Source organism: Phoca vitulina, unplaced genomic scaffold, assembly GCF_004348235.1.
Source record: "Phoca vitulina isolate PV1807 unplaced genomic scaffold, GSC_HSeal_1.0 scaffold16, whole genome shotgun sequence".
Lineage (NCBI taxonomy): Eukaryota > Metazoa > Chordata > Mammalia > Carnivora > Phocidae > Phoca > Phoca vitulina.
The window spans coordinates 32,563,491-32,591,342 of NW_022589719.1; the positions used below are offsets into that span (position 1 = coordinate 32,563,491).

General features: G+C 46.3%; 2 protein-coding genes across 5 annotated transcripts; both read left to right on the plus strand.

Annotated features, from left to right (window-relative positions):
* Positions 1-1,370: 1,370 nt before the first annotated feature.
* Positions 1,371-17,224, plus strand: LOC116638469 (RNA-binding protein 14). 2 transcript variants are annotated; one of them, XM_032414460.1, is made up of 3 exons: positions 1,371-1,815; positions 7,207-8,671; positions 9,448-10,331. In XM_032414460.1, exons 1-3 carry the CDS (start codon positions 1,479-1,481, stop codon positions 9,653-9,655), a joined length of 2,010 nt encoding a protein of 669 aa, XP_032270351.1. In that variant the 5' UTR covers positions 1,371-1,478; the 3' UTR covers positions 9,656-10,331. The 2 variants fall into 2 exon arrangements, with proteins under 2 accessions (XP_032270351.1, XP_032270352.1); XM_032414461.1 differs by lacking the exons at positions 7,207-8,671; positions 9,448-10,331 and adding an exon at positions 17,141-17,224.
* On the plus strand, positions 17,141-27,806 carry LOC116638470 (RNA-binding protein 4). Of its 3 annotated transcripts, none has more exons than XM_032414463.1 (4): positions 17,141-17,334; positions 18,284-18,706; positions 21,895-22,588; positions 24,646-27,806. In XM_032414463.1, the coding sequence occupies exons 2-3, from the start codon at positions 18,295-18,297 to the stop codon at positions 22,578-22,580; spliced, it is 1,098 nt and encodes a 365-aa protein (XP_032270354.1). In that variant the 5' UTR covers positions 17,141-17,334; positions 18,284-18,294; the 3' UTR covers positions 22,581-22,588; positions 24,646-27,806. The 3 variants fall into 3 exon arrangements, with proteins under 3 accessions (XP_032270354.1, XP_032270355.1, XP_032270353.1); XM_032414462.1 differs by having other exon boundaries at positions 17,287-17,478; XM_032414464.1 differs by lacking the exon at positions 21,895-22,588 and having other exon boundaries at positions 17,244-17,478.
* Positions 27,807-27,852: the final 46 nt, after the last annotated feature.

The window sequence follows — 27,852 nt, forward strand, 5'->3', positions numbered from 1 at the left end:
GAAAACCAGTCATTTTACTGGCTACAACCTCCCCTTACATCCTCATGCTCTATTATTTACTCCGTTAGTCTCCAGCTATACTGGCACTTTGCTATTCCTTGAACAGGCAGACATAGTCTTGCCCCAGGACTTTTTGACTTGTACTTTCTGGCTGGAATGATTCCCCTTCGGATGGCTTGCTCTGTCTTTCAAATCTTTAGCACCTTTTTTTTTTTTTTTTTTTTTCACTTTTTGCTTTTTTAAAGTAGGCTCCACACCCAGCACAGAGCTCAACGCTGGGCTGGAACTCACAACCGTGAGATCAAGACCTGAGCTGAAATCAAGAGGGGGTCGCCCATCCGAATGATCCACCCAGGCACCCCTAATACCGTCTAACAGTCCGTATGTTTTACTTAATTGTTTATTATCTGTTTCTCTCCACCATAGTATAAACTCCAAGGTCAGGATTTTTGTCACTTTTTTGTTCACTGCTATACCCTTGGTGCTAACCGTTTGGTAGGTGCTCAGTAGAATTAGTAGAATGAACATGTAGGTAGATATTTTCCTGAGTTTGTCACATGTATTTATGTTTTTGATGTCTTCTGCCATGCAAAATATTTTTATTTACATACATCTATTGGTTTTCATTTTTTTTTTTTAAGGCTCAACTTTTGTTCCCTCGGGGACTGTTCTGACCTAATATTGTTTCATTAAACTTTTTATTGTGGAAAACTTCAAACGCACACAAGAGAGATACATCTCATTATTCCTCTTTTGGAAATTCCATAAAGGCAGAGACGAAACTCCGCTTTTCAGTCTCCATCTTCTGCCACGACTTCAGCAACATCAGGGAATGTGTTTCCAAAGAATGAATTAACAGCACGAGGGCTCTCCGGGGCAGATGCCTCTCAGGCCCCTCAGACAGCCCAGCGCAGTCCTGGAGGCGGCAGTTCGCTGACTGAAGGCGGCTGTCCTGGTTTCTTCCGCCAGGCCTGACCCTCTCGTAGACACGCTCGCTGCCACCTCCTGGTTTGGCCTAGGTTGCCAGAATGGGAGGAGCTCTGACTTCCGACTGAACAAAGTTTTCCCTTCGGCCCGCCGATCCCGGCCCCACCCGGGCCAGAGGCCCCGTCTCACCGACTAGGCCTCTCCGCCGCCGACGCTCCCCGCGCGCGTTCCCCCTTCTCCAACCCTTCCTTTCCCCCTCCCCCCGGCAGTGGCGGTTGGTCGCGCGCCGTCGTCCCTTTCCCGCCCCCTCCGCCAACGAGCGGGCTCCAGACCCTCTGGGATTGGCTGCGCCTGAGCGCATCTTCTTTCAGCCTCTCTGATTGGATGTAGGACGCGCGGGATGTCGGCCCCGATTGGCTAGGTCAGAGCGCCTGCGCGGCGGGGTTCTCGGTCGCCAGCCATTCCTGGGGAGGACTGCCGGCCGGTCGGACGTCTCGCCTGTCGCTGGAGGAGAGGTCCCGGCTCTCCGGGAAGGCGGCTGCGGCGGCAAAATGAAGATATTCGTGGGAAACGTCGATGGGGCGGATACAACGCCAGAGGAGCTAGCAGCCCTCTTCGCGCCCTACGGCACGGTCATGAGCTGCGCCGTCATGAAACAGTTCGCCTTCGTGCACATGCGCGAGAACGCAGGCGCGCTGCGCGCCATCGAGGCCCTGCACGGCCACGAGCTGCGGCCGGGGCGCGCGCTCGTGGTGGAGATGTCGCGCCCACGGCCTCTTAACACTTGGAAGATTTTCGTGGGCAATGTGTCGGCTGCGTGCACGAGCCAGGAATTGCGCAGCCTCTTCGAGCGCCGCGGACGCGTCATCGAGTGTGACGTGGTGAAAGGTAACGCGGGGGCGCGCGGGGGCGGGGGCGCGGGCGCGCTCTGGGCACTCTGCTTGTTAGCCACGCCCCTTTCCCGGGGGTCGGTCACGGCGCGGTTGGGGAGGGTGGGGAAGTCCGCGGGAGCGAGGCCTGAGATGTTGGGGGAGCGTTGGGTAGAGCCACCCTCCTCCCCTGCGGTCCAAGCACCATTCTCCAGATGGGAGGAAGCGGCTCTGGGTGGGTTCGGCGGCCAATGTGAGCCGAGCTACGGGGCCGGGGACGCGCCTGAGAGACTTGCGAGTGTACCGGGGGCGCGCCTTCCACTGGTCTCCTGGGCCTGGCACCGAGCGGAAATTGGGAAGTGACGGGCACAAGCCGGATCATGGAGCGGGGAAGATTTCGCCACTTCCCCACTTTCTCTCCAGACGTCGGTCAGAGAGCAAGGGAAGAGGGAAAAGGTGGGGGCTGACGCCCCAAGGCCACCCTCGTGTTCCCTCCCGATGAATGCTCCCGAGCGGAAGGTAACGGGGCCCTTGGACGTTTCTCGGGCTGGGATCTTAATAGCTTTGTGTGGCATGGGTCTACTCATGGGTGTAGTTACTCGTGGGTACAGAAGGGGCCCCTTCCGAATCACTTTGGCCTTTGAATATTGTTAGGTGGGTTAGGCGTGGCAACGCTGTTTTCCAAGTCCCTCAAACTTGGGTTTTTTTCTTTGGGCTCGATTTTACATCTATAAACTGGAAACCCGGACCTTTTGAATGTGGAAGGAGGCTTGTTTTATCAAGGCCTCTTCCTTAGCTTCTACTTGCCAGCCCATGCCCTCGGGGCAGTGTTCTTTTATAAGGTCGGTGATTTTGCGAGGGGGCATACTCTGTGGCTGAGGGGGACATGGAGAGGGGTGCGTGAGAGGTCTTCGTTAAACATTGGCAAAACAGATTTACTTGCTGTTCGTCTTTGCTGGAGTAGTCTAATCTTTAGGGTAGATCCCTAGTTTGCCTTCGAGAAAAATGTATCACTGTAATTTAGGCCCGACTTCCTTTTTGGGACCCAGTTGACTTTTGTAGTCTAGGTTTCTATCCTGTAAGTTCTTTTTCTTTTATGTTGGCAAGGTTTGGTGGGATAGCCCTTGTGGTTGTGGCCAGTTTCTTTTCCTCTGGGAACAGATCAGAGTGAACTTTGCTTTGCCATCTTGAAGCATGCAACCTGGGGGAGCATCTGATGCCCTGCTCCTGGTGTTGGATTCATACCTTCCCTTACCCTTGTGAAAAGTTTTGGGGATAGGAAATAAATGAGTGCAGGTGCTTATTTCCACCAAGACACTTCATTTGCTCTCCTGGAAAGGCTTATCTTTTGGGCCATTCTTTGTCCTTTTTATAACTGGGAGAGTGTAAAGGGTCATAGTCTCCACTGCTAGGAGCAATTCCTTGCTCTGCATTAATACCACATTCTATTTCCCTCAACTCAGGTTATGCAAGTCTACGAATGTCCGGAATCAGGCTTTCCTACTGGGTGCTCTAAGGCAGGCTGTATGGTGCACTGATTCTTGCTTTTGTTTAGAGTTAGAGTAGGAAGGGCATCTGGCCAGGAAATGGATGGGGGTACATGACTCATTATGAGAGTTTTGTGTTTAATTGATCTACCAAGTTTCTTTTGTGCTTCTCAGGCAAGATGACTACTAGATTGGGAATCTAGAAACTAGCATCTGAGGGGACAGTCTCCATGGAACTCATTGGTCGAGAAGCTTGCTTTCAGGTGGTAGAGAAACCAAAAATTTGCCTGGATTCGCTCTGGACTGAGACCAAGTGACAGTGGTGGGGAGGGTGAAGTGGATCACTGCATGTGGTTTATAGAACTCCTGGCTCACTCTTAGTGAGAAAGTGAAAGTTTTGTCTGTTTTATCCTTTTGTAAACATTGAGTTAGGAGAAATGTGTTAACTGCATCAGGGAGTAGTGGTTAGCTGTTATTTGTAGTTACCGTGGTACATAACAGAGGTCCTGATATACTTTGCTGTAAGAGGCTCTGGGAAAGATTTGACTATCATATTCTCCACTGAGGCTTTTCTGTCTCTCTGGGGTGAAAGAAAGTGAAGTTTTTAAGTTGGGAATGTAGCAGAAAAGACTGGTTCTGGCTTTATAAAAACTAATTTCTTGGGTTGGGAATGGGCGTTCGATGATCGAGTCTTCTGGTGTTGGGCTGTGAGGTCTTTGAAAAGCACAGAAGCTTGGGGTTGCACAGGACCATCAGTTCTGTTTTATTTCACAGAGGAAAAACATAGTTGCTTGGTTACCCCTGAAGCTTAGATATGATTTGATTTATAGAGCAAAAATCTCCATAGCAACAGTGGATTGTAACTACTGTCCATGGGTTACATTCTGTTGGGTGTTCAAAGATGAAGTATGTAAGTTGCTGACAGCTTTAGGAACCATTTAGGCTTCAGGGGAGGTCTGAAAGGCAGAAGAGGAAACGGTTTCCTCTATTTTTTTTTTGTAGGTGGCCATTTTACCCTCCTGTACACAAATCTGTAGTTTAAAGTTAAGAGATTTCTACTCTTCTCAGGATAGGAAAATTCATTTTTCTGGATTCTCTTAACTTTGATGCTAGAGGAATTGTGATGCCACCAGATCAATAGGTGATCTGTGTAAAACATTGTTTGCTAGTGCCTTTAAATGCAGTGGATTTCTTTCAGTGGTTACTAGCCACTGAACTAGCTCTTCAGGCAGGTGGGTTCCTGGAGTTCTCTAGATTTCTGGTTTTTCATCGTCCTAGGATTAAGTGGGTTCCTGGGCATTTTTGATAGGGCTAGGTCTTGGTTTGGCTACTGGCGGTGATAGGGTTAGCCCTGATGTGATTGAATCAGCTGGACAACCCAAGTCCCACTTCTCTTTATAACGTCTGGCTTAGGAACTTTTTGATGTAAATTGGTTATAATTCTGTCTGATGGCTTTTTTAAAAACCAGTGATAAAAATCAGTGATATAACTCATCTGGGTGGTCAATTGAATTTTACATGTGAAATCTCAGTTTTCAAATTTCAAATTGGTCCGTTTCTTAACAAAACCCAGCTAAATAGGGAGTAGACAGTGGGATGTCCTGTTGCTCTTGTAAACCGTTTGAAGTTTTTGTTTTTGGGTGTTTTTCCCTAGCTTGTTACAGTCTCAGGAATCTGTGGGTGGGTTAGCCAGGACTATAATACCATTCATTAATATTCTCTCATAGTGCCTGGAGATTTTTTTCCATTTACCTTAATCTGCCTACAAGCTCCCATTTTCTGTTTGCCATTGCATTCTCTGGAGGGTCAGCCCAGCCTCTGCTTTTAAGGAGATCTCTGACCACCAGTATCTATTTTTAGCTACCTTTACCCAAAGTGGAGGTGAGAGACCATAGGAGAGTTCTAGTACCCTGTGGCTAAGCTAAAAGGAACACTTTTGCCTTAATTGGTAGATAAGAAATCAGGTTCTGACCATGGGGGTGTGAGGACAGAGTTGTGATGGTTCATTTTGTTTTTTTTGTCATCTCTGGCAGTTCTAAGTTTGCATATACAAACGGTATGGTAGCTCTTGTTTTTTGTTATTACAAATGAAGGATAATATTCTGTCGGGAGAGAAGCCTATGGTTAAATAATCATAATCAGGCTTAAATAATCATCATAATTCTTTATCATTATATAGCTATTTATATTTTGCAAGGCACTTTTATTTTCTTATTTGAATCTCCTAACTCTGAAGTGGGTAGGACAGATTTGGCAAGTCAGTGATATCAGGATCTATAACTGAGGCTTTTAAGTGCCTAACTCAGGATTCCTTGTGCTATACCATACTTCTGACTTGTTGATTATATTTTTATTTTCATTTGTAAGAGATGCAGGTTGGTGGCATTGCCTCCCATTGAGAAAAATGACTTGCTCTCTCAGAACAGCTAGAGAGGGCATCCCAGTATAAAAATTTCTAGAAATTAGAGGATACTTATTTCAAGGCTATTTAAAATGATTTCTTATCTTCAAGAATGGAATTTTAGTGATTTCATTCAGGTAGTTCTTCATTTCCTAAACTGATGTGAGAGATGGGGTCCTGGTACTTGGTACTAAGTAGCCACAGATTCAGATGGGTTTAAGTGCATGACCTTATTTCCCATGAGCATGATCTTGTCATTGTTTTTCATATCCTGCTTGCACCATTGTGGTTTGTGAGTTTGGACATGAATAAGAATTTCTTCCCACTCCTCCCCCTTTTAATCTAATATAGTCTCCTTCTGTGTGGTAGATGAGTAGGACATTGAGATCAGCGTCCTGTCTTAAGTATATATCCCACCACAGCTCATTCAGATCCTGAATGAGGACCTCAAGGGTAACCTGCTTAGCAGAGACTGCAAGCTGCAGTCGTTGCAGCTTCTCACCTTGAAGCTAGGAAACTAGCTCTTTCCTGTAAACAATCGCTCTGTGAACAGGCGTGCAAGGGGTAAGGTATATTTCTGTCCTTTGAAGAGGAACAAGTAGAGGATATGACGTAGCCTGGGGGAGGGGGCTTGAGCCTGAACTCAGCCAGGAGGCTTGATTTCCATTCCCACACCTCATTGGCTTAAATGGGTTCCAGCTTTTCCTGTTCTAAGTTTAAAATTTCTAGTCATGTTACACGGTCCTACCTTACACATTGACTTCTCAGGGATAGACTGGTATAGTGAAGGGGCACGGAAGAACTGAGATTCTGTTCCTGGCTCTGATTTTGATTTAGGGCAAGCCATATAAATTCTCTGAGCATGTTTGCCCACCTGTAAAATGGAGATAATGATCCTTTGCTCTGCTTGCCTCACAGGATTGTTGTGAGGCCCAAATGAAGGCCTGTGCATGGAAATACTTTGAAAATGGAAGTACTCTGAGAAAAGGGGAGATCACATTGGAGGAATTTAATGAACTGTGTGTTGCAGTCTAGCTCTCCCGCTTTAACTGGACCCTGGGCTGAGACATGGGTCATGCTAAGACGTAGTGGTCATTTCTAGTGTTTCAGAGTTAAGCTTCAAAGGTGAGCAGTAGTGTTTGGTGACTTGGGTTAGAGAACACTAAATAATTGAGTGATCCAGGAACCCTTTCTGTGTTTTGGCTGGTGGTTTACACTTAGAGGAGCTGGAAAGATTTTTCTCCTGTGTTAGTTCCTCTTTGTTCTTTCTTCTCTCGCCAGAAAGGTAGCAGGGGGAAAGGGAAGAATGGGGAGAAGGCCATAGGGAAAGGTGACTGCTTGGGACAGTCTGGAAGCTTTGTTATGTGGGAGCCATGTTTTATGACATACTCCTGGAGAGGAGGGTTTGGAGGCCTGGAGGTAGCTGGCAACAGCTGGGTGCTGTTGTGTGTCCAGTTTGGGACCCATCAGGTAGCATGCCCTGCCCCCCTAATTGCTAACCCTCTGTCTGCTGCTTTATCAGACTACGCGTTTGTTCACATGGAGAAGGAAGCAGATGCCAAAGCCGCCATCGCGCAGCTCAACGGCAAAGAAGTGAAGGGCAAGCGCATCAACGTGGAACTCTCAACCAAGGGTCAGAAGAAGGGGCCCGGCCTGGCTATCCAGTCTGGGGACAAGACCAAGAAACCAGGGGCTGGGGATACGGCATTCCCTGGAACTGGTGGCTTCTCTGCCACCTTCGACTACCAGCAGGCTTTTGGCAACAGCACTGGTGGCTTTGATGGGCAAGCCCGTCAGCCCACACCACCCTTCTTTGGTCGCGACCGCAGCCCCCTGCGCCGTTCACCTCCCCGAGCCTCCTATGTGGCTCCTCTGACGGCCCAGCCAGCCACCTACCGGGCCCAGCCCTCAGTGTCGCTGGGAGCTGCCTACAGGGCCCAGCCTTCTGCCTCTTTGGGTGTCGGCTATCGGACTCAGCCCATGACCGCCCAGGCAGCCTCTTACCGCGCTCAGCCCTCTGTCTCCCTTGGGGCCCCATATAGGGGCCAGCTGGCTAGCCCTAGCTCCCAGTCTGCCGCAGCTTCCTCGCTTGGCCCATATGGTGGAGCCCAGCCCTCGGCCTCGGCCCTCTCCTCCTACGGGGGTCAGCCAGCTGCGGCTTCCTCGCTCAACTCCTATGGGGCTCAGGGTTCCTCCCTTGCCTCCTATGGTAACCAGCCATCGTCTTACGGCGCGCAGGCTGCCTCTTCCTATGGGGTTCGCGCGGCTGCCTCCTCCTACAACACCCAGGGAGCAGCTTCCTCCCTAGGCTCGTATGGGGCCCAGGCAGCCTCCTATGGGGCCCAGTCTGCAGCCTCCTCACTAGCTTATGGGGCCCAGGCAGCTTCTTACAATGCCCAGCCCTCGGCCTCTTACAATGCCCAGTCCGCCCCGTATGCTGCACAACAGGCTGCTTCCTACTCTTCCCAGCCGGCTGCCTATGTGGCACAGCCAGCGACAGCTGCTGCCTATGCCAGCCAACCAGCCGCCTACGCTGCACAAGCCACTACCCCAATGGCTGGCTCCTATGGGGCCCAGCCGGTTGTTCAGACCCAGCTGAATAGTTATGGGGCTCAAGCATCAATGGGCCTGTCCGGCTCCTATGGGGCTCAGTCAGCTGCTGCGGCCACTGGCTCCTATGGTGCTGCAGCTGCCTACGGGGCCCAGCCTTCTGCCACCCTGGCAGCTCCGTACCGCACTCAGTCGTCAGCCTCATTGGCTGCTTCCTATGCTGCCCAGCAGCATCCCCAGGCTGCTGCCTCCTACCGTGGCCAGCCGGGCAATGCCTACGATGGGGCAGGTCAGCCGTCTGCAGCCTACCTGTCCATGTCCCAGGGGGCCGTTGCCAACGCCAACAGCACCCCGCCGCCCTATGAGCGTACCCGCCTCTCCCCACCCCGGGCCAGCTACGACGATCCCTACAAAAAGGCTGTCGCCATGTCGAAAAGGTACTGTATGCCCCCCCGCCTCTGCCCCCAGCTGGGGCTTAGGGCAAGGGGCTGAGGTTGGCATGGGAGGGAAAGTGGAGCCATTGGCCCCTCCCTTGGTCTTCTCTCCTGTACTCCTGTGGGATGTCCAAAGGCCGAGGGGGTTGATGTCTGTGAACTTCTCTGGTCACCAGGGTTCAGGTGGAGCGTTAGTGCTCAGCCTGGGGTGGTACCAGCTAGTCAGGCTGGGATAAGTGTCACCTGTCTAGGCTAGCCCAAGTGCCATTGGAGCTACTGCCTGCAGGATTGTGGCCCATAGCCTTTCCCACCGTCTCAAGGATCCTTAAGCCTGTTATGTGGTTGTCCTGGCTTTGGTGGGGTGGGTTTGAAAGAGTAGTCCCTTCAGCACTCACTGGCTGAAGGCAAGGTGTATGAGGTGCGTCCACTCTTTGGGAAGTTGGGGACCTTGCTTTTGTCCGCCGTTCTGTTGATAAACAACCAAGGTCTTTCTGTGCAGGGCCCAGGGGGGATAGTTTGTTTGTGGTTTGGGAATGTAGACCAAATCCACCTTGGCCAGTTGAGAAGGGAGGGCTTCAGTGGTGGGCTTGGTTTCCCACTGAGTTGAACCAGGCTTGATTTCTTGCCCTGGATAGGGTGATGAGCCTTCTGACAAAATCTTGTTTGTTGGAGACCAATCTGATCACACCCTCCCTATCCCCATTGGCATCTCCCCCATGCCCACCTGGAGCCCTCCCCTCAATTGTCTCATTCACCAACTGTCTTCTTCTCTCGACTAGGTATGGTTCCGACCGGCGTTTAGCCGAGCTCTCTGATTACCGCCGTTTATCAGAGTCGCAGCTTTCGTTCCGCCGCTCGCCGACAAAGTCCTCGCTGGATTACCGTCGCCTGCCCGATGCCCATTCCGATTACGCACGCTATTCGGGCTCCTATAATGATTACCTGCGGGCAGCTCAGATGCACTCTGGCTACCAGCGCCGCATGTAGGGCCGTCCTGGGATGGGGCACCACAGGGAGGGAAGGAGAGGAAAGGTGGGGTAGGGTGCAGACCCAGGTTATAACCACTGGCCCATACCTCTCCCGTTTGCGGTTTTTCATCCCCTCTGCCCTGTGGGCCTTCCCCAGGAGATGATCCTTTTGAGTGTTCGGCAGTAACCTACTTTGTTCCTTCGCCTCAGCAGCAAATCTTGCTACTGGCTCTAGATCTGCGGTTTCCCCTCTCCCCTGCCTCCCATCTCCCAGGATGGGAATTTCTTTTATGTTTTTATTTTTTCCTGGCTCCCTTTTATTTTTCTGCGCGATATTTAAGGTCGTCTGGATGGGGAAGCAACCTGCAGCTGAGGTCGGCGGCGCCTTTTTCTTTTTAGATGTGAGGGAGGCCAGGAAAGGGTTAGCTTAACCATTTCCTATGCGCCAAGCTGTGCCAGCAGTCCAGGGGACCCTGACTTTGTCCCTCTATAGACTGTGTTGAGACTGAGTTCCTGTCGGGACAGTTGGTTGGTATATGTCCAAATCCCTACTGACCCCCTGATGTTCTAGCTGATGCTGAGTGGCACAGTCCCACATCCCCATCTCCCCAAGTAGGTGGTGTTAGAAAACCTTGATTTTTTTTCCCTTTTGTATGGAGTACAAATAAAACTTGGGGCAATTTGCAGTTTGGAAACCTGGTTGTCATTGTCTTGATTGCACTCAGTTTCAGAGGAGCCAGTTTGACATCCAGGAAGACATGATAGCTAAAGGAAAGGCAGCTGGAGAACCCAGGGCAGATAAGGAAAGGGGTTTGAATGTGGGAATTAGTGATTTTCCTGCTGCCCAGAGGGATTTAGGTCATCATCGTCCTGCTAGTCTGCCATCTTTAGGACTGGAGAGTCCAGACCAAGTTGCTTGGACTTTTCTCAGCCCTTAACTTGAATTGATCACACCAAGATGCAGCATATTTACTGCCCATTTTCCCCTAACTTGTCTCCAGTTCAGAAACAACCTGTGCTCCAGCAGGGTGGTTGTGGGGTATGGCTTCTCAAGTGAAAAGTGAGGAAATGGGCTGCTTTGGTGCTTACAAGTCTAGTGGATCCTCCAGGGGGTGGACTTGAGTGAGTGCTGGAGCTGGGACCCAGAAGGGAGCCAGTGGTGGGGTAGGGGTGATGTCAGCGTCTGGTACTTCCCTGTGGTTAGAGAAAGGAGCAGGGACAATCGGAAGCAGGTATGGGGGATCTGGCCATAGACCTGGTATTCCGCCTGTTGAACCATCACCATGGAGCGTCCTTCCTGCGTCCTGCCAACTTCTGCCACATTGGTGCCCTGAGACTCACTTACCCTGTCTCCATTTGTTAGGGTTTCCAGATGTGTTCTTGCTGGGTTTATAGTTGAAGGTATCCTCACAGATTGGGAAGGGGGTGAGGTACAAGCATAACCCAAGTAGGGATGCTGGGTTAGAGTGAGGAATTGAAGATTCTTTTTATACTTTTATTCTGGGATGGGTGGGCTGGGGTGAGGGGGAGAGGGGCTGTTGAGAGGGCCTGGCAAAAAAAAAAAAAAAAGTTCCAGCCAGGGACAAGATGGAGGCTTGGGCTTACTAATAACGAGTGAATAGAAGAAGACTGGCTGGGGATGAACCTATTGATGTTCCTTTTGGAAAGGGGGCTTTAGAGATTCAATTTGGGAGCCTGCTGGGGCGAGGCGATTTTGGGGACTTGTGTGTGTCAATCAAGTGGAGTTCAGGTGGGTTCTTTTCTGCCTCTCACTGGTTTCTCGTGAATTTGCCTGTGACAGAGTAGCTTGCCCCCAGATGTTCTCTTCCCTCTGCCCAGCAGGCAAAAGTATATGATTTTTATAACCATGAGCTCTTGTGGATGCTAACTGGGGTAATTTCAGGGGGTTACTGGGGCCATAGCTCTTTTCCTTGCTTCTCTTTCTGCTCACTGCTTTGCCTCCAGGTGCTTTGCTGTTCCTTTTCATTTCTTTACAGGACTGGGAGGGGGAGTTCATAGGTTTCTTGTTACTTTTCTGCAGGGAGGGTGGGGTGATCTGAGGGCCAAGCTAACAAGCTTAGCTCTGGTTATTACTCCGGAAAATAGAGGGTTGGTTGATTACAGGGCTGTGATTGTGGCCTGTGTATTTGTAATATTTCTTTGTCATGTGGCTTTCTGTCTTCCTTTTTCTCCAGTGAGGGTTCTGCCACTACCCCAGTCCCAGGGTTCCTGTGAAAAACAGCTTAATGTGCTCTTGGGGCCAGTGTTCTTTATTGCAGCCCAAGTTCTTCAGAGTGACCTGGCCTAGATGATCACTCTGCCTGTCATCTTCAGATCCTGATGCCCTTGCTGTCTCAGCCCTTAGGTTTTTCGTTGTTTAAGTAGAAGAGACTACAAAGCTAAAACATTTGTCATTCTCTTCTTTCTTGCAGATTGTTTTAAAATTCGCTTCTCCCTCTTTTATTTAAATTATGCCATCTGTGTTAATCCTATAGCCCACTCCTCATACTTTGCTTTTAGTGGATTTCTGAGTTCCTGGGTCCTGTAACTTGGAGATGGTTGGGTTGAGTGAATGGGAGGACAGACATTTAATGTGTGTTTTGGGGTAAGAGGTGGGGAATATGGGCTCCTAGTGTCCTTCAGATTTTTGCACTTCTGCATCTATTACCTCTACAACTTGGCCTTCATTGGAGAAGTTTAAGATGGTTTATTCCTGGAACAACATCACATAGAGGCTTCTAACCTTGTCAGTCTGCTCTCTTCTGAGGTTTGGACTTTGTTTCAAATTCTGTCTGGGGTAGGCCTGGGGCCCCATCCCTTGTACTGGAGGTAATGGGACTGTCCCTAAGAGGTCAGCCTCTGGGTAGGCTGCTTTTCTAGTCATGCCCATCAGCTAAGCTCTACCAGTGTTTGCATAGACTGTTGGTTCTCCAGTCATTTTGTCCTATCAAGCCAAGTAAGCTGACCGTAATAGGGGATGACTGAGGTCATAATGAAAATAAATTTCCTAGATTTATGGACTATATGTAATAGAAGGTTGGGTAATAGAGAAGATAAGATGGAGAGCAGGTGAGGGCCGCCTGGGTGGCTCAGTCGATTAAGCGTCTGCCTTCGGCTTAGGTCGTGATCCCAGGATCCTGGGATCAAGCCTCCTGCGTCGGGCTCCCTGCTCAGCGGGGAGTCTGCTTCTCCCTCTCTCTCTGTCTTACCCCCCCTGCTTGTGCTCTCGCTCTCTCAAATAAATAAAATCTTTAAAAAAAAAGATGAGCAGGTGAAAAATTTATATTCACCTAAGTTTTATATTTATCTTTAGAGAGATCATAAAGGGTAGAATCTAGAGTATTCCAAGAAAAAAAAAGGAGTTCTTAAAATTATTTCAAGTACAGCTCTAAATCATTTGGAATATTGTGTGTCTCTAGTACTGGAAATACAGTGTTCAAGTAGCTGAGCCCTTGTGCTGGCCTTGAATTTATAATCTGGGGAGTAAGGACCTACCTCAATGAACTAGTTACAGTTAAACAATACTAGGGTAGTGGAAGATGAGGAAGAGGCAGTTCCACTAGTTAAAACTTTCTGGAAATGGGATTTGTTTGGTTGGAAAATTGACTTGGCACAGAGAGAATGACTAAGGGTGTTGGCTCTAAAATCAGGTTTCCTGAGTTTGAATAGTGTTTCTATCACTCAGCTGTGTGATCTTGGACATGTCAGGAACTCTGCCTCAGTTTTTTCATCTATAAAATGAAGGTAATAGCTAACATTTATTGAACACTTGCTAAGCACCGTTAAAAGTGCATTTCCTACAGGAATTTCATTTGATCTTCATTGCAATCCAAATGCCATTAAGTATTTTTAAACCTCTTTTATAAATGAGAAGTTGAGGCTGTAGGTTAAATAACTTTTCTTAAGATCACATAGTTGGAAAGTAGATCAAGGGATTGAATCAGTATTTTGAATTAACTATCCAGGACTTTGCTTGTAATCATAATACTGTAGAAGGATCAAATGAGAACATGTGTCAAGTGTAGGACCTCATAAATAGCCACTGCTCTTTAATGCTAGCTATCTCACAGACATGAGTTAGAACATTCTGGGGAGTTGGGTGGCCTAGTGGAGCACACATCTGAGCAAAGGACTTTGGATGTAGGTGTGAGTGAGTGCAGCACATACGAATAACAGTGAAGCATTGGATTTTTTAAATGAGTGGTACCTAGGAGTGAAGTAGGACATGGACCACACTAGTTTTTGTCACTTCCAGTCTCAGGCAACACTTTAGTGTCCTGAGATCAGATTCTCCTTGGGTATGGAAAAGAAAGGTATGGGGTAGGAAACCTGCAAAGACAGTAAGGGGAGGGTAAGAGAGTGTAGCTGCCAGTGGAATTGGAGGCTTAGGAAGCTTGCTTGACTGGCCTAGTCAAGGAAGGCCAGTCTGGACATCCCTGGAGAATACTGGTTTTTAATTTGTGCTCTTATTAAACCAATAACTCATTTCTGGACAGGAGCCAGAGTTATTAATATGTATAAATTACATATATTCACCCCTAAGGGTGTGAAAGTAATAGATTGTTTCTTCACATTTGAATGGTTTTCACTGACATCAGTGTTTCTCCCCGTCCCCCAAGTTTGGATTTTTCCCTTATTTCTCTTTCAAGAGTCCAGGCTCCAGGCACTTTTGTCTTTTCAAGATCTGCAGTGAGAATAATGTATATTTATGCTTGGCTTTGACAGATATCAGCTTTCTAGATGACTTTGGACAAGTCACTTTACCTTTTAGGTGCTTGGTAACTTGATCAGCAAATTAAAAATCACCCAAATGGCATCTAAAGTGTTCTGGACACGGTGCTTTTAAAACTCTGCATTCAATTGTTTTGCATAGTTGGGTTGGTAAGGTAGAGGATTTGGACCAGATGTTTTTAATTTATAAACCTTAATGGTTTTTAAGGAATGAGTATTAAGCTTCTTTAGTACTCAGTAAAATAGAGTTGGATAGGTCAACATTAGTATGGAGATGCTTGAACTACAAACAGATCTTTCTACCTAAAGCTTCATTTTTTTAGCATTTGTCAAGCTGGTCATCCTGATGATCAAAAGCTGTAGCATAGGTTACCCCTTGGCTTTTGGGCACCTGCTTTTTCTGTTTGAGGGAGACTGGAAAGCATACTGGGTAATAAGGGTAAAAGTGCTTGTTTTTAGAACTAAGGGTCCATGGTCTTAAGCTGATACTGACTGAAAATCCAAAGTATTTCTCCTTTTGGTTTCCAAAAGAAGTTAAGTCTTGCATTCATTCACCCTTGTGTTAACTTAGTCTACAAATAATTGAGTGTCTACCATGTTCCAGGTGCAGTTAACATTGAGGATAGAGTAGGGAAGAAGAAAAGGTCCCTGCCTTGAACAAGTATTTGATGGGGGAGGGAGGTAGGAGAAATAAATGGAATGAACAAATAGGATTTCAAGTGGTGGTAAGTATTTGGAAAAATAACATGAAGTCATGGCATGGAGTTCCAAGGTAGGGTTGGAGTAGGGGGATGTCTTTAGATGGGCTGGCCATCGAAGGACCTTGGGGAAAGAACATTCCAGTCTGAATGAACTTGGAACAAAAAGGCCAGTGTACTGGAGCATAGTTGGGGTTTGGGGTGTGTGGGGGTGGAGCATAGTGTGTGTGTGGGGGTGGGGTGGGTGTTTGTTAAAGAGATTGGGAGATTCTGGCAAGAACCAGGGTGAGTTTGAAAATTTTCCAGTTGCAGTGGGTTTTAAGAATCAGGTGATGATTTAATGTGCTTTTACTCAGTTGGATGAGCTTGCAAAATGAAACTTACTACTCCACCTTAAAGGCTTTCAGAAGGTAAATTAATTAGATTGAGAGTGTTGGGGGCGGGGCAGGGGGAGGCTGTGGTCAGCAAACTGGCATGGATTGTGATCCTGAGATTTATATTCCCAGTCCTCTCCCCTTTGGGCTTGGAGAGATTCTTAGTTTATAGAGTGAGTGGATCTCATCTGCTTTGGTATTTTGGGAGAAAGTTTATCTCCAGGGCTGTTGGGGCACACAAAATTTGGAAGATCAAACTGAAAGGAGCTGAGAGAATTTCTATACCAGATGCGTTTCCCTGCAGATCGAGTGGTGACCCTCATCTGATGGCTGGCCCCCTTAAAAGGGCACACACACAGCTGACTAACATGGAATTGATTTTCTTCATCACGGATTATATGGCCTTTACTCAGTCTCAGAGTTTCAGTATCAAAATCCACAATGAAAACGGACCACGATTAGTGACCACCACATCTGTAAATATTGTGATGTTTTTAGGTCCTTTGCTCTTCCCACCCTAGAGTAAGTCTTGACCAGATTTCCACCATTTGATTCCTGAGTCATGTCCGGTTTTAAAACTCATTTCCACAACTTTGACTCCTTTCTTTTTATGGCCCCCACCCCCCTTTCTGGGGCTACTTTGGACGGTTGTATGTTATGTCATTTCCACTCATGATCCCTTTCCTCATAGATAACCTCACTGCTTTTAAGTTCTTTCATCCAGCACTTTTCCTCACTCCCGCTTTTAACTCTCTCTTCAAAAGCTGCCTCGCAAAGGGTCATTGCTTGCTCAAAGAATATGGGATTATGTGAAGAAGCCAAAGGATGAGAAAGAAAATGTGATGAGGGAGCCGGACGCTCTGGAGAATGCTATTTTGATTGTATTTTGTTTATAGCTGGATGTGATTAGGCTCCTCTAAGGTCGGTTCTAGGAGTTTAAACCTACAGCTCTGGCTGATGGCGCCCAATAAAATAAAACAAAAAACTTTCGCTGCTCCAGTTTTTTCTCAGGGCGGGGTGGGGGCCTTTTCAATCTCCAAGGTCGCACAGAGAAGCCGTTTCTTCATCTTGGACCCACCCTGGGAGACTGGTTCCTCGCGGGAACTGGTCTCAGCGCCTCCTGAGTAACGCAGCCTCCAACCGGGCCAACTTCGGGGCCGTTATAACCTAATTGAAGCCGCGCCCATTAACCGTTTCCAGAATTCCTTTGACCATCTATGACAGTAGTTTTGATGCGAGGGGAGCTCCGGGACTTCTAGGGCTACGGTGTGGATTCTTGGGCAAAGGAGGAGGTTGGTTCTTCAGGTGGGGAAGCTTCGTTATTTTTCTTCCTGGCGTTTGGGTCTAAGCTATCGTATAGCATCCTGACTGCGAGGGGTTGGTGGTTGGGAGTGTAGAAGGAGAAATTTGGAGAAGGCAAAATGGAGCGGGGGATACTGTCAGGATGTGCACGTGTCGGTGGCAAAACGTGGAAGCTTCACAAAGTTGGCGCCACGAAGCTAAAGACCGCCACACCGGGGCCCTAGCTCGCTCCGCCTAATGGCGGGCCGCACCCCGCCGGCGAAGCCCACGTTTGTAGTTCCTCCCTCACGCCGACCTCTTGCCCAATCAGTGACTTCGGCTTCGCGAGATAGGCGCTCATTGGCATTCGCATAAAAGCTCCGGGGTTACTGACGTTTCCACCTCTTCCCGGCCTCTCAGGTAATTGGCGTTGGTGATAACCAATCAGGAAGAGGATCTGTGGGAACGCCTGCCTTTAACTTAACTGAGCAGCCAATCCGGTGGTACACTCACCTCCCCTTCTACCCAGAGTCACTGCTGCGGCCGCCGCCATTTTAGCGTTTTGTCAGAAGCGTCTGCGCCGCGAGGAAGAGCCCCTGCTGATTTCCGTGCGGGTGAGAGACTCCAAGCCCCTCCGCTGTCTTTTTTTTTGCCCTGTTAAATCTTACCTCACTCCTTTGGGCTTCAGAGGTATCGTGGTGGGGTATTGGCCTGCGCACCCGTCTCTGAGAGCCGACCTCGGTGCTGGGCATTGCGCGGTAAGCCTGAAGCAGCCCTTCCCCCACGTCCTCCCCCGAGAATACCCTTTCTCCCCACCTTGCCTTCTATCCGACTTGGCTCGGTTTCCTGCCTTGAGGTTTCCATATAGATAACCGCATTTTCCTTAGACTCAGGAAAATTAAAGCCCTTTTCGAGAATTTCTTGGGCTCTGAGACATTGTTGTCTGGCTGATGAGTCTGAAGCCCCGTTCTCTGGCCACGCATTTCCCCATTCTGCAGGAGCTCGTTAGGATGGCACCTCGGGAGAGGCGTTCCCCAGTCCTGCACTTCCTGTACTCTCCTCATGCCTTACTCTCTGGCCCGGGTCTCCGGTTCACTTCTTCCAAAGGAAACCCGAAAACGTAGCTATTATAAGGCCCAGTTTTCCGGAAATGGTGGCCACTCGCTCGGTTGCGAGAGGAAGAGCTAATTCATAATTTCAGTAGACAGTTCAGCCAGCCAGTAGTTAGACTTTCGTTTTCTGACCTCACAGTGGATAGAAAAGCCCAGTACCTCTAGCCCTGCATGTATGCCCTCGTTTTCATTTCCATTTTGGTTAGAAGCTTTCCAGCTCTTTTCAAACCCTTTGTCTACTAAGGACCTTTCTGTTACAGACATTTTCTCATTCTTACGGGTTCTACAGTTTGTACTGTAGCAGGCCTCCATATTCCCACTTTCCTTTGATTGTTCTGTGGAGGTGGGCATGTAAGAGAAAGGGAAAACTGGAAATATTTCCTAGAGTTTTTGGTTTTAATTGACATGAGCCTTAGGTCTTTTATTAGAAATTTTGTTTCTTCCCATGCAGGCTGTGTCGAGATGGTGAAGCTGTTCATTGGAAACCTGCCCCGGGAGGCCACAGAGCAGGAGATCCGCTCACTCTTCGAGCAGTATGGGAAGGTGCTGGAATGTGACATCATTAAGAACTACGGCTTTGTGCACATAGAGGACAAGACGGCGGCCGAGGATGCCATACGCAACCTGCACCACTACAAGCTGCACGGGGTGAACATCAACGTGGAAGCCAGCAAGAATAAGAGCAAAACCTCCACAAAGTTGCATGTGGGCAATATCAGCCCCACCTGTACCAACAAAGAGCTTCGGGCCAAGTTTGAGGAGTATGGCCCAGTCATCGAATGTGACATCGTGAAAGATTATGCCTTCGTACACATGGAGCGGGCAGAGGATGCAGTGGAGGCCATCAGGGGCCTTGACAACACAGAGTTTCAAGGTGAACCACCCTCTTTGGGAAGAGGGCTGAACACAGGCTGTATGCAGAAAATAGGTTGGATAAGTAAAGGGAGGGGTTTGGGGTAGAGATACAGCTGTTGGTGTTGATGGTGAAGCATTGTGGGTGATGGACTTAAAATGGAGAATACGTGGGATTTAGAGGCTTTACCTTAGTTAGGTCAGTGTCTACCACATGGCTTTAGTTTGGAACTCCTAAGACTTTTATGCCTGTTAGCACAGAAATCCTTTCCTTTGATTTCCCCAATTATCTTTTTAATTTTTTTTCCCTTTTCTTGGTAGAGCATATTCCGTTGGTTCAATCTGAATTTATTGCCTCAGCCCAGTATCAGCATTATACCTCATTTTACATATAAAGAATCTGGTAAAAGCAACACTTTGGGGAGCAGAATCCCTGTTAAACCACCCCCACAATCCCAACTCATAATTTCCCCGTAAAGATAAGTAGTCATTAAATAACTAGTTTTTAGGTAACTGGTGTCTTTAAAGGGCTGTCGCTCTTGTCGGTTTTCTATTATGCTTTTACCAAGAGGTTCTGTTGGTGGAGGATGAGGCCCCTCCAGAATAAAAGTCTGATTTTAGAAGTTTCTGAGGAGGAGATATTGGGGCTTGGGGGGCAATAATGGCAATGCTTTTTCACTGTACTGGAGGGTGGACTCTTAACATCCTTGGTGAATAGAGCATTTAGATGGGTGTTAACCTTAGAGCATTGGCTAGATTGTTAGTGTGTCTGGAGGGCAGCATGAGTAATGGTATGGATTGTCCCTTTATATGGAAGGTTTTGTCTTTTCTTGGTTTAAGATTTGAGCTCCTATGGCAAGAGTGGCAATCGGGGAGGGTGAGTGTGGTAACCATGGTGAGTTGCTGACTCTTCTCCCACCCCTCCACCCCTCCCTTTTGTGTCCCCAGTATCAAAAAAGAGCCTTTTCCCTTTGGTTGTAACTATTTCCAAGTTATGGGATACTCCCACAGTTCCTTGTATATTTTTAAAGTATATTCCAACCTTTTTAGCCCAGACAAGGTAGTTACTGCTTCTTTTCCTGAGTACTCCTCTTGTTAAGAGTCATTGCTGTTGTTTTGGGTGTTTATTTCCCTTAAATTGGACCTTTCTTAGAGCTGGAGGTCCGATCATCATTCTCCCAAGTAATGGGTGCACTGTGTCGTGGGTATTGCTGTGCATTATTAAAGAAAAGTGTCACTGGTCTCTCAGGTCTAGTTTGTTTTTCTTTTTTAATTGGTAAGTTGAGAATTATTTGCTGTCAACAACTTAATTGGGGTCAAGGCTGCTTTTGTGGAGGGTTTGTGATATGATACCTAATTTTTGGACACTCTTCTCCACTTTAACCCAGTCATAGAATGGGTGGCTGTATCTGCTTGTAGTAGTTACATGTGTAAGGGGAGGCCAGTGTGTGTACTGATTCAGGACAACTTGTCCTTATGGCATAACTCTTGGCATATGAACTGTAGGCTCTCTGGTGCTACTTATGCTTATTTATATTTTCACTGCTTTTCTTACTATTAGTCATTCTCCTTAGTACTGTTCAGGTGTACAAGGAGTAGCAGTGTTTATGAAGGTGGTCTTTTGACCCTTTTAGTTATTCAGTGTTCGGTGTATTCTCTCTTGTTTGCTCATTTAAAAGACATCAATTGTAGATATTTTTAAAGACTTACTTTCTTTTTCTGGCTTTGGAATTGACAGATCCTTAGATCAGGGCGTTAGTTAATGACCTTTATGTCATGAATGTGCAAGGTTAGTTCCTTGGTTGCACTTGTTTTGTTAGGTGCCAAAATGGCCCCATGGGCAAATGCCAGAGGGACATAGGTGAGCACTTTAAAACAGTTAAGTACTTAATTGCTTATTTTAGCTCCTAACTTGCAGTCTATCTACACTGTAATGTTTACAGCAGGATTTTTTGGGGTAGTTTGATCCTTCCACCTCCTTTTCTCTTTTCCAACTTCCCAGGACTTTAATTTTGCATGTGAAATTGTCTGTTTACCAGTTTCTGTATTGTTAAGATGAGTAGAAGACCTATTTGTTGACTCTCCCTTGCTTCTAACCGTTCACTTTTCATATCTGCACGTTTGGGTACATCATAGCCAATTGCATTGGAAGTTTTTGGTGGAATTTTGCTTACCAATAAATTGGTAGATCTTGTTAGCTGGAAACTTTCTGTGAAAAGATTTAACCCTTAAACTTCTTGAAAAGTTTCTTCTTCTGTTAAGTTTTCCAGAAGTAGTATTTTTTATTTCCAGAAAATAAATTGTAATTTTCATCAAAAGATAGTATTTTTGTGTATTCTTAGAATTTCTCTGATCCCTAGTTTAAGTAGAAAAAGTATTTTAATCTTATTAAAATGAACTCTTTGATCCACTGTATTACTGGTTATTCTCTGTTTTTCTCACCTTCCTTTCCCCTTTTCTTCCATGTTTTTCAAAATTTTTCTAAAAATTCAGGCATCTTGTGAATTGTTCTGTTTCCTTAGGAGGTCACTAAAGTTAGCTATCAGATTTTAAAGAATCTTTGGTGGAATGACTGTCAGAACCAGCAATTTAAAGGACTCCGTTAAGGGGGAAGGCAGTCCTTCAGTGTGTATTTATTGTCCCTTTTCCCCCAATTCATGAGTGTTTTTCCTAGAAATCTTGAAACTTGCCTATCACCTTCAGCCACAGATGATATTTGGGTCATATTCTCTATCAGTGGTAACTTTAGGGTCTTACTCTTTGATTTTTGGGGTGGGGAGCTAGGGGACTAGCCTTTGCATTGTCCTGCTTAATGAATTCAGTCTTGGTAGTGAAGATGGGAAACGTCAGAATCTTGTGGAGGAGTCTTACTGTAGTTTCTTTTGACAGTAGGCCATTGTTCAGGGTAGTTTTTGTCTACAATTACTTGGCAAAGGATGAAAGGCTTTTTTTTGGGCACAAGCATTAAACTAGTGTTAGAGTTGAAACATTTCTTCATCTAATTGATCTTTGCCTGAAATCAGGTCATTATATTGAATTTATATAGTGGACTCTTTTTTTTGTTTTGTTTTTGTTTTGTTTAAATCTTTTGGCAATGAGTTCTGCATTAGAGTTGTCTAGGTAAAGCCATTGCTATGACCGGTGTCTGGGGTAGGGGCGCGGGCTATGACTAAGAGTGATAGCAACCCTTCTTGCGTCTGTTTCTTCAAGGCAAACGAATGCACGTGCAGTTGTCCACCAGCCGGCTTAGGACTGCGCCCGGGATGGGAGACCAGAGCGGCTGCTATCGGTGCGGGAAAGAGGGGCACTGGTCCAAAGAGTGTCCGATAGATCGTTCGGGCCGAGTGGCAGACTTTACCGAGCAATATAATGAGCAATATGGAGCAGTGCGTACACCTTACACCATGAGCTATGGGGATTCATTGTATTACAACAACGCGTACGGAGCGCTCGATGCCTACTACAAGCGCTGCCGTGCTGCCCGGTCCTATGAGGCAGTGGCGGCTGCAGCTGCCTCTGCATATAATTACGCAGAGCAGACCCTGTCCCAGCTGCCACAAGTCCAGAACACAGCCATGGCCAGTCACCTCACCTCCACCTCTCTTGATCCCTACGATAGACACCTGTTGCCGACCTCAGGAGCTGCTGCTGCTACAGCTGCTGCTGCTGCAGCAGCCGCTGCTGCTGTTACTGCAGCTTCCACTTCATATTACGGGCGGGATCGGAGCCCCCTGCGTCGCGCTACAGCCCCAGTCCCCACTGTTGGAGAGGGCTACGGTTACGGGCATGAGAGTGAGTTGTCCCAAGCTTCGGCGGCCGCGCGGAATTCCCTGTACGACATGGCCCGGTATGAGCGGGAGCAGTATGCGGATCGGGCGCGGTATTCAGCCTTTTAAGGCTTGAGGTGAGAGCGGTGGGGTGTCCCCTGTTCTGGTTTTGCCATCCCTCCTGCAGCCTAAAGGCTCCACTTAGGCTGCCCTGCTTGCTTGCTTTTGCTGGGTTAGGGTAAGGTTACTAGCATGGTTCAGAGGCTAGGGAGAAGTCCTTAACTACCTAACTTTTTGAAATACATAAATAAATATCCTTAGCCCTCATGGCTATGTTTCCAGGGCTCCTAGTAGTGGGAGTCAATGTGATGCTATTTGTGCCTGGAAAAACAGAATGGTGTGATGAATCTTGGGTCACACCTATGTGCTGTAATTGAACTGAACCTGGGACCCATATATTCAGACTGAGGTGTGCTGTTTCTCAGAGCCTTTGTTGAAATTCCTAGGTGTGCAACATTATTAAGGTTTGCAAGTTTCCTGTTCTGCTTCGTGCTATGTAAAAGGTCAGATATGACCTATAGTAATACAAAATTGATAATTAGTTAACTAGTCATCACTGCTCGGGTCCCAGTTACTATGAAGACTACCCAGGTGGCATCCTCTTAATCTTGAAGCAGCATTTTTCTGACATTCCTGAACAGTTCACTCCCTATGAGCTTTACAGAAAAAACTTCTTTGATGGTAAGTTGGGGCAGAGAGCAGAAAAGATAGCTTAATTTTTATAAAGCTTTCAACAAGGAGTCTGGGGCATAGACTCAAATCCAACTTCTCCACTCAGCTCAGATTCATTCCCTGAATAGAGTGCCCACTCCATTGCTCTGTCTTTGAATCTGTCATGTAAGAGCCTATTTACTTTGTTCATTTTTTTTTTTTTTTTTATTAAAAACAGTCCCATAGTTGGATATCCCTACTCCACTTCTTCAAGGTATATAGTAATACAAATCTGCATGAACACCAGGGTTGGGAGCTTCGCCTTAAGCAGGTCACTCCCTTCATCTTCCCACTAATTATGGGCATTTAATACTCTTTTTTTTTTTTTTTTTTTTTTTTTAAGATTTTTATTTATTTAACAGAGAGCACAAGTAGGCAGAGTGGCAGACAGAGGGAGAGGGAGAAGCGGGCTCTCCGCCGAGCAGGGAGCCCGATGCGGGGCTCGATCCCAGGACCCTGGGATCATGACCTGAGCTGAAGGCAGACACTTAAACGCTTAACCGACTGAGCCACTCAGGCGCCCCTGGGCATTTAATACTCTTGAACCACCAGCTCTACCTTGAGTCCTCTGGCTTTTTCTTCTGCTATACATTTTGAGCCTCATGATCCATTTGGGTCTACTTGAGTATATTCTTTCTGATGCTTGCCAGCTTTGGGCTCTAGGTGTTTGAGATTGCTGTTGTATTAAAGGGTGGTTCTCAACACCCTTTGTTTTGGGTAGCCCCCAGTGTATCCCAGACATTACCTTCAGTCCGTAATTTTGTAATGACAGGCTGAGTGATATTCTCTCATCTTTCAGTTAAGGCAGAAGGTATATGACTTACCCAGGATTATTGGATAGGAAATCACTGATAGGGCTGGAAAAGAAAGAATGACTTGATAGGTAGCTTACACATACCCTCCACTACATTCTTTTAGTTTCTTCACTAGGCAGAATTGGATGCCCTCACGTCTTAAAGTTTGTTCAGTTGATGCTACTTTTACCTAGACCTTGAATGATTTTTAACTTGGAAGTTGGTAGTAAACCCAGATTCAAACATACTTTTGACTTTTACCCCAGAGAGCTAATTGAAACCTTTCTTTTTTTCCTGCCCTCTAGTGATAATTTGTGATGTGGACATAACCTTTTCTGAGGAATGCTAATGTTAACATCAAGAGAAACACACTGTCTTTGCTTACTCTCATGAAAAAATATTTGCTATTTAATTTAGAGAAAGGCCCCAGCCTGGGATTGCTTGACCTTCCCAGTTACTCTCTGGCCATCATGCTCTTTTCACTTTTAGAGGTTATTGTGATGCTGGGGATGGGTACAAATAAAAGGAGTGTCAAGTTACCAGACTTCATAAAGATGTTCTTTGAAGTTTTAAGTAGGAAAGCCCTTTTGAGTTTTGCTGTAAAGCCCCTGTATTGTGCTCTCTTTCAGGTGGGATGTGTGTGGGCTGAAATTCCGAGCTGCGGTTGTGCATGAGAATACACCCTTCGTGGTACCCCATCTCCGGGACGTTCTCGGCTCTGTACGTTCAGTCCCTCAGGAACCGTGGACCTTAATTTACCTTGCTAAGTTCAGACCACCTCTTCCTTTCCTCCTTCCTGCCCATTTTCCCGTTCTTCCTGTTCTTCAGTACTTCTGTAGTTTCCCATTTATGTTCTGTTCTCCCAGCAGGCCTCATTGTGTGCAGAAACTGGTGGGGGTTGTGCTGTCTCCCCGCCTCCTGCTTCCAGTGGGTGTTGGACTTGGGAATGACCTTGATGAGAGTGTCCCTGTTCCTGAGTCTTTTTGGCCCGAAGGCTTGTGGCGGGTAGACACATAGAGTTGGGTAACTTTTTTTTTTTTCCGTGAAATAAATGGTTTTTCAACTTAGGGTATGTGTGCTTTGAGAGAGTTCTTGCTTGGGCTTGTGTCTGGATTCTTTATTTGTTCCTGGAAGAGAAGGGGAGGGTATAAAGTTTGACATTGAGCTCTGGGTGAACGTCATTGCAGTTACTTTATTGTAGATAGGACTTACAGGTGCCAAAGGAAAAAGAGGTCGTGTGCAGAAGAACCCAGGCAGGTAGCCTTATTCCAGTAAAGACTTCTTCCCACTAGTCCACCTTTGTAATAAAACCAACTACTTAATAGTAGTTTTGAGCTACAGGTCTTTCCCTGCTTGCAAAGCAGTCATCACGTACCTCTTACTACCATTCTAACCACCCAGTCAGTCAGTACATCTAGCCTGATTTATTGCCAAGATAGAGTTCTAGGAAAAAGAAGCGTTTGAAGGAATAGGTCAGCTTTCATTTTTCATGCCATATGGAAAAATAAAAGTTGTGGTTCTGTCAGCATTCTGCTGCTTCTCTAGGCCAGTGAGTAACATTTTTTTGATGCCTTTCACCATCTGTTTTTATAGCTCTGCCAAAATCCAAAGAATACCTGAATGGTACCACTAGCACCTCATTAACTTGTACTTAGAGCCTTTAGAATGATAGGCACAGAAAAAGGACCCAACAGTGAGCTTCAGAGTATTTAATAATGTGCCTGGGGATGAGTGCAAGAAAGAGCCACTGCCTCTTAGTTCCATGTTTCTATCAAAATAGAATGTCTTCAGATTTTTTTTCTTGTCTGTACCTTGCTTCCAGTTTTAACATCATAAATAGTAAGGCATTATGTAGGATATTTTCTAGAACCATTCATTCAATAAATATTGAGCACCTACTGTATGCCTTTTGGAAAGGTGGGTTGTGATGGGAGTTAAGAAAAAGGATCTGGTCTTTAGTTGGGTGATTTCTCAATTTTTCTACTTAAGGCTTCTACCTGACTGGTTCTGATTCATAGATGGCCAAGATGGAAATAACCCTGTATGTATATAACTTGTAACTTACTGAATGTTTGCTCTGTACGAAACCCCATGATTGGTCATTTATGTGTTCTCTCATTTAACACTCCCAGCCACCATTTTTCTGAAAATGATGTTTTATTTCTCTAACCTTCAAAATACAAATAATTGCTGAACACAGAAGCTGTCTATGATAGGGAGGTCTAGTGATTTAAGAACAGTTCCAGGAAAACTGTTGGTGGAGTTAAGGGGATTAAGGTTGAAAAGAGTTATTAGCTTCTACAGATAAGAAGTGGTCTATAACGGGAAGATTATGAGTAAAGTCTATAGTTACTTTACTTGAATTTGTCTCTTTTATCTTCCTTGGCTGGGTCTGCCATTCCCACATCTTGGAGGGTGGTGCCTACTTTGATCCCCTTTTCTCTGAAAAGCTGGACCCATCACTCTTCGGCACTTCCATTGGTACACCCCTTGGTGTACCAAGGGGTGGGATTGGCAAGTTTCAGAAGATGGAGACTAACAGTATTCATTGCTTCAACAAATAATTTGATATTTTGCAAAGTATTGTTGCAGGTGCTGGCTATAGTTCTGGAGCTTATGGTGTAGGGGGGACAAAATGTCAAATAGGGAATTTTACTTAGATGTGAGTAGTGGGAGAAAGTTTTTCTGTGGTGATGGCATGTCATAGATTAGGTATGGAGGTAATATATTTCTGCTCTATAAAATATAGTGTTTGGTTAAAATTTTAAAGTACATAGTACTTATCTATGTACTGATAAGTACATAGAAAATAAATGAAAACACATAAGTGTTTTACCAAAACTTCCCTTAGATTTTATTTATTTATTTCCATGCACCTTTGAGAGTATGGTCTCCCTCTAACAGACAACCTAAGAGCAGGTTTTCATGATTGTCAAAATCTGGGCTGGTTTAATGCTCCATTCCTGTTGTACTCTGTAATTATTGTTAAAAGGCAAAACACTATTAATAGTGGAAATGAATTCTAAAACTTAATGTTGAAATATCAGCAAGTCCAATTTAAATAAAGTTTTTTTAAATTAGTGTTTAAGCTTCCAGTCAGGTGTACCTCTGAGTTGAGGCTACGTAGTCTGCTCTGTGTAATAGACAAAATTATACTATCACTTAGCTCAGGAGTCCTACAGTAGTTTAAGAGTAATGCTTTCATACATGGATTTTCTGTAGCTTTCCACCATTCCTTCTGTTGAGTAAAGTGTGCTTAGCATCCACCTGAGAGCTGGCTTTGTAGTTCATGAAATACTTAACTGGTCACCTACTATGTGTAAATACACTTGTGGAGACTACAGAGATACCTGTCCTCACCTTGCCTCTGCAAGTAGCTTTCTGTCTAGGTCTTGGGTGTGCAGATGATTGTTGTATCACTGGAAGTCAGGTGGGGATGGGAATGGTCACACTATTCTGTAGCGTTGGCATCTGGCCCAGATATGACCCATCTGATTCTGGATGGGTCATAGGACTTAGGAGAGCTGTTTTCAGGGTGATACTGGGGTTTGATTTGGTGTTAGGCCTTAACTTTGACATAAAAGAGTCTTCCAGGCATCAAAATTGGGCTTGACTTGGGTGAATGCCAAATTAAACCAGGCTCCTTAGCCCAGAGCTACCGAAGCACATAAACTAGACTGTAGGGGGATAGAGTCCTGAGAGGTTGAGCATTAGCATTGTTGTTGTTTTTTTTTCCCTTAGATTTTATTTATTTATTTGACACAGAAAGCGTACAAACGAGCAGCAGAGAGAGGGAGAAGCAGGCTCCCCGCTGAGCAGGAAGCCTGATGCAGGGC

Bases quoted from the DNA above. Each gene is read 5' to 3' on its own strand.
- LOC116638469 (XM_032414460.1), top strand. From the start codon at position 1,479: ATGAAGATATTCGTGGGAAACGTCGATGGGGCGGATACAACGCCAGAG. The intron at 1,816-7,206 runs GTAACGCGGGGG...CTGCTTTATCAG, and splicing joins CGAGTGTGACGTGGTGAAAG to ACTACGCGTTTGTTCACATG. The intron at 8,672-9,447 runs GTACTGTATGCC...TCTCTCGACTAG, and splicing joins GCTGTCGCCATGTCGAAAAG to GTATGGTTCCGACCGGCGTT.
- LOC116638470 (XM_032414463.1), top strand. From the start codon at position 18,295: ATGGTGAAGCTGTTCATTGGAAACCTGCCCCGGGAGGCCACAGAGCAG. The intron at 18,707-21,894 runs GTGAACCACCCT...TGTTTCTTCAAG, and splicing joins TGACAACACAGAGTTTCAAG to GCAAACGAATGCACGTGCAG.